The sequence below is a fragment of the Punica granatum genome, chromosome 6, assembly GCF_007655135.1.
Source record: "Punica granatum isolate Tunisia-2019 chromosome 6, ASM765513v2, whole genome shotgun sequence".
Classification (NCBI taxonomy): Eukaryota; Viridiplantae; Streptophyta; class Magnoliopsida; order Myrtales; family Lythraceae; genus Punica; species Punica granatum.
This window is the reverse complement of record NC_045132.1, coordinates 11,567,026-11,576,787: the sequence shown is the minus strand read 5'-3', so window position 1 is coordinate 11,576,787 and position 9,762 is coordinate 11,567,026. Positions and strand designations below refer to the sequence as shown.

The 9,762-nt window shown below is 42.3% G+C and overlaps 1 protein-coding gene across 1 annotated transcript; it reads right to left on the bottom strand.

Moving 5' to 3' along the window:
• Nucleotides 1–5,389: 5,389 nt before the first annotated feature.
• On the bottom strand, nt 5,390–9,428 carry LOC116212153 (LEAF RUST 10 DISEASE-RESISTANCE LOCUS RECEPTOR-LIKE PROTEIN KINASE-like 2.4). The gene is made up of 4 exons (XM_031546725.1): nt 9,379–9,428; nt 9,019–9,247; nt 6,062–6,130; nt 5,390–5,674 (listed from the first exon to the last, which is right to left on the bottom strand). Exons 1-4 carry the CDS (start codon nt 9,426–9,428, stop codon nt 5,390–5,392), a joined length of 633 nt encoding a protein of 210 aa, XP_031402585.1.
• Between the last annotated feature and the right edge of the window lie 334 nt (nt 9,429–9,762).

Below are 9,762 nucleotides of genomic sequence, written 5' to 3'. Positions count from 1 at the left end.
GATCCCCGATTGTTCTTTGTGCATCCCTGCATTCGTTTTGGCGATCCTTTTGCCCCGTGGGGGATCGTTGGCCCGTCGTCCTCAGTCGGGGGCCGTTGGCCCGGGAGGACCTAGGGACTTTGACCGGGATTTTCTCAGTGTGCCTTGAATGCCTTGAGGTGCTTGGAGATTATCGTGAGGCACTCAGAGATTGTTGTGGTCTCTGCTTTTCCGTGGAAATACCCGAAGGTTCACCGGGAGGCGTTCGTGACCACTGAAACGTACTGCGGGAGACCGAGCCGAGTTCCAGAAGGTTGTCTGAAGCTTATTCCCCGGCCCTGGTGGTCCCTGGGCGCCTGTAAGTTCCTCCGACTGCTCTCTTTGACTTTTCTCTGTGAACCGTGCTCTTCACCTATTGGTCATGACCCCGTGCCCGCCTATTTGCCTCTGATTGCCGGGTGATGAATAGTGTCCCGGGCCTCGGTCGGAAATCCTCGTGTGGGAAGCCGGTGGGCCAAAATGGGGTGCTGACAGCATGCATGGAAAGTCCGGATCCGAGAAAAAAAATGCAAGCTTTCACATATCCCGAACCTTTAATGTACATAAACACTTCATACAAGTAAAGATCGAAGATCCTAACTCCTCTAAGTTATAAAGGGTTGTTACCTAGCCTCGTTGCAAGAGGAAAAGAGTCGGGGACGCGGCCGTGGGAGTCGCAAGACTCGGCTAGAGGTTACGGGTGAGTAACCCGAGAAGAAGACAGTCGCGGCAGCTCGGGAAGAACGGGGTCAGCACGCTCGCTCTGGGCACGGCACGGTGCGAGGTTGGGCTTGTTGGATTCCTAAGAGGCAGATATTGACCTCCGTGGACAAATCCGAACGTGCCAAGCCCTAGATGAATCGGAAACAGTAAGAAGAAACTCGGTAAAAGTCGAGAAACCCGGTAAAAATGAAACGGGCGAAACGGTGGTTGTGCACGGTAAGTCGGCTCTCGGACCGTGACCACCTCTTCACGGGGGAGAGTGAGGGTTGTGAGGAACCCTTTGAACGTGATGGCACGACTCGCCGAAGTCGTGGGAAGAAATGGCACGTTATTGGTGGCTCGGTGCACGCATGTGGCTTCCTAGTGAGCCGATTCTTCGTACGGGCATAACGCGTCGATGGAGGCTTCAAATGAGAAATCTAAGCCCGGAAATGGGCTTAGGGGGTGGAAAATATGTAGGCTAGGGAGTTTGGTGATTTTTGGTTTAAGTCGGGTCGGGTGGTTGCCGGAAAACCTGGTGGTTTTCCGACGGTTTTGGTCGGTTTTGGCCTTGGCACGGGCTGGACGTGATAGTGGGAGTGGGCTGGAGTTTGAGAGGATTCTTGAGAGAGATTGGCTTGAGAGAGAATGGAATTGAAGAAGTGATTAGAGTTAATGATAGATGGGAACTTATAGGCTAGCTTAGTGATTCGGTTAAGGGGAGTTAAGTGTGGTTTAGAGGGCTAAGCATGGGCTGCCGAATTTTTGGAGGGAGATTAGGGTGGGGAAAGAGTCATGTTGAGTGTGGGGAAAGTAAAGGAGAGTGATGGGTGTGATGGATGGGTGATAGGAAGTGATGGGTGTGTAAGAAAATTTGAATTTGTGGAGGGGGGAGGCCTTGAGCCGCTGGCCATAGGGGGGAAGCCACGGCTAATTGTGGCCAACCGAGCTTGAGGGGTTGAGCCGTGGCTTGGGGTAGAGCCGCAGCTTGACGGCTTGGCTTGGCTGAGTTGTGGGTCCCATTTGACTGAGAGAAAAGCCGGAAAAGCTTGAGACTTGCTTGAACGCGCGTTCGATCTCCGATGTCCGATTAATTTATAGATTTGGAATGCTTGAACGAAGAGGATTTGAATGAGCCTAATATCGCCATGCATCGTGTGAACGAATGTTCGGGCGACTCGGCACCTCGAGAGTCGGTTTTGCCCTGTTTGGACGTTCGGAGTGGGGTTGAATGCCCCCGGTCCCCGATTGCTCTTTGTGCATCTTGACATTCGTTTCAGTGACCCTTTTGCCCCGTGGGGGATCGTTGGCTCGTCGCCTTCGGCCGAAGACGTTAGCCCGGGAAGGCCTAGGGACTTGTGACCGGGGTTTTCTCAGTGCTCGCTGAATGTCTCGAGGTGTTCGGGAATCGTTGCGATCTCTGTTTTCCGTGAATGTACCCCGAAGATTCACCGGGAGGCATTGGCTACCACTGAAACGTCATTCGAGGAGCCCTGTAGAGTTCCGAAAGGTCGTCTGAGACTCGTTCCACGACCCCGGTGGTCCCTGAGTGTCTGTAGGCCCGTTTTGGGGTGCCGTTTACTTGTCAGTGGGTCGGCCTCTCGGAGCCCTGTCAGAAAAGGCGTCCGTGGGAGATCGGAGGCACCCCGGCTTAATTGGTATGCCCCCGAAACGCGCCCGGACGTGTCGTTGGTCATTTTGGCACTGATAGGGATTTTTAGAGTCCCATATTGGGCACCTTTCGGTGTTTCAGTGATTCGGTGATGAATAGTACCGCAGTGCCGGCTCCGCTGTTTTCGGGGTATTTCGCCTGTCTGTTCTTCCGACTACTCTCTTCCGCTTTTCTAATGGACCCAGCTTTTCTCCTGTCATCCACGACTTCGTGACCGCACGTTTGCCTCCGCTTGCCGGGTGATGAATAGTAACCCGGGCTTTGATCGGGATTCTCTTGTAGGAAGCGATGGGCCAAAATGGGGTGCTGACACTAGGCATTAGGGAGTCGGAAACACCTCGATCTATGGACAAAAAAGGGCGACCCGTTCGGGTGCGAGTTTCATTCGCACGGCCCATTCCGTTCACTTTCGATGTTTCTATCTCTCTATTGTAGATTCGGTGGTGAGCACTTTATCTCTGTTGCAAAACACGAAAAACCGAATTAATCGTGCATTCGGGTTAACCAAACATTAGATAATGGACATGTGGAATGTTAGGTCCCTAATCTAGAGTTAAGAATACAAGTTTGGCTAATTCGGTGAAACCGTAGTGACACCTCACTGAATAGAGTTCTAAAACAAAGTCACACATGTAATTGGCCTAGAACCATGTCCCAACCCACTTCTTTGTTTGCCTAGGTTAGATACATTGTTTGCTAATCAACCCCGGTTAATAACCGATTAAATCACGTATATTCGACTTGATATACAACTTGTCTGTATTCATCTACGTTTGTCAGTTGTTGTCTGTTTTTCATCAGTTTTATCAGTATTCTTCTGTTTTCCATTTGCTCTTGCTAATTTGATGCGGTTCGGGTCTGAGCCCATAGGTTACGTGTCGCACGGGGCCCAACGCCCCAAATCACCGAACATCCAACGCCTCCTAACTCACCGAGTGCGTGCAACCCGAGTGCGGAATGGGATCTAGCCCCGAGACACCATCACACTCCAAATGGGGCCTATGTGGAAGGCAATTTGGATTGGATGTGTGAAACGTGTTTAGATATCACCCGGGAGCTCGATCGATCCAACGGTTACAGTGGGAATTAATCGGTTCTCTTGCAAACCGTTGGTTCGATTGGACCCGACCCCCGGCTCTTCGAGCCCGCGTTGCCTTAATTTATTTTTCGGTCATTCGAAATGCACGGGGAGCCGAAGTGGAATATTGGCCCAACGTGAACCGATCGGGATCCATTTACTTATTCAGTTGTACTTTGTAATTATTTGAGAGAACATTGCAAGGATTTTATTTGCGCATTCACTTATTCATTTGTAAGGATCCCCATCGGTGAGCGAGAGGTCCGAGTGTTGAACCGGTCAAGTTGGTCTATTGTTACCAAAAGATGAGTAAGCTCGAATACTCGTGGTCTCGGTTCGCGCAGGGAATCGACCATCACGGTTTGATGAACTGTAACGCTAAGATAATGAACCGATTCCTCGACGCACAAGCATACTCATCTTCTGGATTCTTGGCCCAACTCGATCAATTCATCGACTTTACGGTGTCAAAACGGGCAAGTCAAGAGCAATTCTAAATCACGCGGTAAATAAACAAAAACGGCAAGCCTAGCAAACTAGAGTACCGAAAGGGCGTGCGAGATATAGAATTCAGGTGCGCACATCTGCAGGGAAACTTTAGAAAATAGAAATGGACCTCACAACCACTCACTGACGTATTTGCACTCAAATTAATAAAATTCGTGTTTCACTCAATTTTAGACTTTTACCCTCTGATATACTCACCACTCTTGCATTTTTTTTCTCTCTAGATTTTCTCCTCAAAGTTCCTAAGAAACTAAGCAATTCAATTGCAAGAGTAAAATCAATTGATTAGTCCAAAGCACTTATAATCATTGATTTCAGAAATTGAATCAAATTTAGGATCCAAACCTAAAAGAGAAAGGAAATAATGTGGTAGATGAAGTTAACGAAACAACTGAGATGTACAAGAAAGATTTGTGGGAATAAGGAAACAAGAGATTTATGGAAAGTATCGAAATGGAAGGAATGAATGATTCTAAGAGACAAGAAAAGAATACGATAGGAAAATATCCAATTGAAAGGAAACAATATTAGATTTTTCAACTGCACTTTATATGCCAGTGGTCCATCAAAGTAAACAAAAATATATAAAGGAAGGTAATTCAGGGATAGTCGCAGATATGGAAGAAAATAACATGAAACTTTTGGAATTCCCTACTTCACTTAATTAAAAGTGATATTTAAGGAAGTTTCTTTCACCCCAAAAGTTAAGATGTCACAAACAATTGCTCTTTCCTTTTATTTTTTTCAACTTTTTTTTCCTTCTTTTTTTCCTTTTTTTTCTCAGTATTCTCTTTTTGACGATTTTTTTTTGGATCTCCAATAAGATAAACTGAAACTTTACGGTTTTTCAAGACAATTGGAATCAGCCAACAAAAATCACAACTTCTATAAATGATTTACGAATCTTAAGAACAATGGATAACGAAAAAAAATGAAATAGGATAGGCGAAACCTAGATTGGAGCCAAAACTCTGATACCAAATGACGCGAACCTCGACGAATCTGTCGCGAGATCCAAAATAATAGAATGAAATCAAACCCGGGACCGTCCAATGAAGGTTTCAAGGATATGAAATATTGACCTGCTGACTATAAAGAGCCAGAAACCAATATTATAATTTGGAATATTGATCTGCTAGCTACAGGGAGCTAGAAACCAATATTATAAATGTCGGGAATCACAAGTCATCACGCTTACAATATCGGCAAAGTTGTTGTAGAACAACTCATAGGAAACCTCTCTCACAAAATTGAACGAAAACTGATTTATATTCTCTAGGGAGGCCACATGCCTATTTACAGGGAGATACTAGTTGATAACCTAATTGGGCTAATGGACTTGGCTAAAATAAATCCTAAGTGTAATGAGTCCAAAAATAAAATAGGCCCAAGTTATTGAAAAACAACTAAATTCAGCCATTTAAATTGAGATCATCTTCTAAATAGATTTCTAAAATATGAACAATCGTGACTTCTTGTTCCACATGCAGCTCGCCCAAGAGCTCGACTACTCCTCCATGGACATGCAATAACAACCTTTGCATAGCTTGTTGGATTCGCTTGACTCGTGCTCTTGTACTTGCTCTAGCTGGCTCATGCTTATCCCAAAGCTCGCCTTCATGCCCGACCCTGTCATCCTGGGATTCTTCCTCATACCCTTGTGAAGGGTCCTCTAGCTGGATCATATCAACTTGCCTCTAGAATAAGAAACTGACATATAATCTCCTATAGATTTCTTCCTAAAATAGAATAAGGAAACTATCTGGAATAAGAAACTTAAAATTACTGGCTCAAACTAACATATGAAATAATATCTAATTAAAAGAAACTATATTATAGTAATATAGGAAACTTAATATCTAATTAAGCCAAATTCTTGTTCCAGAGTCTTCTAGAATGCTTGTCTGGTCTCGAAAATTTGAATACATGTTAGGCTGCAATCTGAAGCACATCAACCTCTTTGATTCCCTTCATGCTGCACGCATACGAAAGGTTTGAAATGGTAGTGGCTGCACTTGCTCTAAGATAATTGTGCGATTTTTCGATTTGCCTTTCTATTTGTTGATTGTGAGACTTCCTCTTACCATGTCTTGCATCCTCGACAAAATGCCCAAGATATAGTGTTCCTTACCTGCTCCTATTGTACCAGCATTCTGTTAGGATATTTGAAACTCCATCATGATAATGCAACCAGTTTCTTTCTTACTAATATAAATTGAGAATAACCGCATTCTCTCCCTATCTCGAACTGCCATTAATAAATACGAAATGCTGGTTTTAGATGATTTTTCTCCCTATCTCTAGCTGCCATTAACAAATATGACATGCTGGTTTTAGATGATTATAGAGGGGTCAAAGGCCAGATATGCTTATAGTGAGTTATGTTAGGACACCACATCCATGAAGTTCACCATATAAACCGTTCAATTGTTATCCGTCCTTTGTTCACAATCCCCCCACCCCACCCCCCCCCCACCCCCCCCCCCCCCCCCCCCCCCCCCCCCCCCCACCCCACAACAACTACTCTTTCATTCTTCATCCCAGTTGCTAATTTTTGCTTCTTGTGCTCATATTTCCTTCTTATTCTGCACATATATGTTCTGTTTCACGTTATGATCAGATTGTTGCAAAACCTGTAAAAAAATGCATTCACACGCACTACTAAGGGGCACCATGATTAGCATGTGAGTTTTTAGATGCGCCCTTCTTCTTTCTCCTTAATGATGATCTTTTGCTATTGTTTGTTTAACCACCTCTTGCTATTCACCTTGGACTTCTTGTAATAGCTAAAACACGTGGATATAATCCTTCTTAAAGTTGTCTATTAGGTCAAATTAATTTAGTGGTTAAGAGCATACTTGCATGATATTACTTCCTATTTTAGTTTGAGTCAAGAGTTTTAAGTTTTCTATTTTGGAACAATTACATGTTTTGTTTTAGGAAATTACACGGTAAGAGTCTAGTTGCTATTTTCTATTTTAGAGTCTTCTTAGTTGTCTTAGGCTATTTCTATATATTCTTGGCCAAATCATTGTAAGATAGAACTTTATATCTCAGCATCAATAGTATTTCTTGAAGAGATTTTATCTTCTATCGTGACCCAATTAAGTGTTATTTGTTGAGTTTAAACGTGATCTATTCCCTTCGAGTCTAAATTCAAATTTAAGAGCAAGAAATGCGAACCATGCTGCGTCACCTCTATTGGCCATTCTCGTCGACTTTAACTTAGGAAATATATTATCTTTAATGATCTCATATGATTTTAGAAATCAAGTTTCATCCATTAAAATCGGATTGAGCATAATAATTTATATTCTTAGTGGTTCGAACTGACCAATTTAAATTGTTCTACGTTCTTCATTCTTCCGAACACGGTGAGATCGCTTTTATGGGTAAGTTTTTTTTTTTCCGTGTGTACATTGGTATCCAGAGTCCAAGGGATATGACTAATCCAATCGGGAGATCGAACATTAAAGGTTTTCTCCCTCCCAATAAGTGCGCTTCCCGGGGTTCGAACTTGTGTTCTCCTCCTTACGGGAGTGAACTACTTACCACTCAACCAACACTTTTGTTGGTCTTTTATGGGTAAGTTAAATTTGGTTGATTTGCTTCTTCATTATTCATAGAGGAAATATTTGAGTCACTTATCTTTTTCGTATTTTTCTCTAATTCTTATAAGTAATATCAATTTTCTTTTGGCTATTATATTTGCACAGCTAAAGGAGATTGTCTTGTTTTTGGTGATGCAGGAGGCAAACCCATCAACAGAAACTAATGAACAAACCGAGATTATAAATCAAATCCAGAAAGCATTATCAACTCCTCCTACGGTAGCAGTTGATGTCGATGAGGTTATTTCTTTGCATTCTCATTGTCGTCAACTTTGTATTAGTGGATTTTCTTTTAATATACTAAGAAGAGAAGTTCTTGTTTATGTGTAATATCAAGATGAACCAGATCAAGAAGAAGTTCAAGGAGTTGAGTTGATAGAGAAACTTTTCCGTCCTGCAATAACAGCTCCTGCAGCTTCAGTAAATCTTCCAAACAGCCACAACCTATTCATCCAACACAGAGGAAACTAGGCGCATTGCTTTACAAGCAGAGATGGCACTTTAAACAGGTTACTTTCTTATTTAGTTTCTGCATTTTCCTGTAAGGATTAAGTCCTTAATTGTTGAGAATTAGAAAGATATTATTGATGGCCAGGATTGATCCTAGCTAACTACCAGTCACAAAAACAAGCCATCAGTTGTCAATTAAATGATGACCATTAGCTACACTCACATTGGGATAGTAATAAAGGATCTCAAGGCAGTTGTATATTTATATCGTATGTTTAGACAATGTTATAAAACTAGAGGAAACTAAGAAGTCTTGTAGTTCATTTCCAATTGATTGAATTTGTAATGCAATTGAATGTATTTATTTAATCCCAAATTTCCGTCATTGCATAATTTTGGCTTTTCACATCGTAGAAAACTAATATAAGCCCTTAGATCCCCTCATTTAATATGGACCATTCATTTTACATAATTTTTTAAAAGTATTTCCATTCTTTACTTTCCTATTTTCATCCCACAAACCTTCAATAGTGTTATAAATTAGCCCTCACGCATGGACCAATGAGGAAATACTATGTCATCGACCATAAATCACTCGTCGAACTAGCTACATTAATTGAACCGTACCTCTTAATGAACCAGTTCCCCAATTTGGTTTAACTAAATTTTAATGAAGTCGATAATTTTTTTTTCGGTTATAAGGGAGGCCCATGGACTGAGTACATTGAATTAGAAATCATAAATATCTAATAAAGGGGCACGGGTAGTCCCATTGGGTATCGAACCTGAGACCTCTTAGTCACCGGGTAAGAAGTGCACCACTGTACTATTCCATCTTTTGATTGAAGCCGATAATTTTATGCGTTCTCAAAGTCTCCATCTAACGTAAGTGAAGTTAATTTTCTTTAACGCAACTTTCTCCCCCAAGTGCATAAATCATATATTGAGCAGACAACTCCAGAGCTCCCTTTGCCAATGACCTCAATTATGTAACGGCTCCCTTCATCGTTACCGAGCTTGGAGAGAACGAAATCCACTACCTTGGGGCTCATGTTTCTATCCAGGAGCACATTACCGGGCTTTATATCGTAATGGACGATCCTCTCTTGGCACTCCTCATGCAAATAGGCAGTACCCTTTACTGTCCCGATCGTGATCTCATGGAGTTTTGGCCATTCGATCAAGGTAATTTCTTCACTGAACAATAACCTGATAGAGAAGAATAAATTTAATCAATTGTATTATATATCATCCAGAAATATTATTCTGATTTTTGTATGAATGTCTATCCATAAATTGTAGGAAAGACTGTGTTTTGGCAACCAAAACAAGTCCGGTACCTGTCAAGCGAACCATTCTCCATGAACTCGTCTACCAGAGCTCGAGTCATCGGGGCCAAAGTAAAAGCCATAAAGTCGGTGATGCAAATCATAGCACGACTTCAAGGGATCCAGTTCAAGTTCCAATTGGACCGATTACGCGAGCACGAGCAAAGAAGTTTAAAGATGAACTCAACGGCTTGATTCAAGAAGTTTGGGCTCAAGCAAATTCATGGAAGCCCATTGGACATGAACAAAAATCCATCAACATGATTCAAGTTATAGAAGATTACGGACAAGGCTAAATTCAGCAAGTGTTTGAGGAAGCTTCTAGAATATTTGATGATCAAGAAAAGATATCATCAGATTTGTTTAAAGTTTAAATCTCATGGAAATATTCTAGGG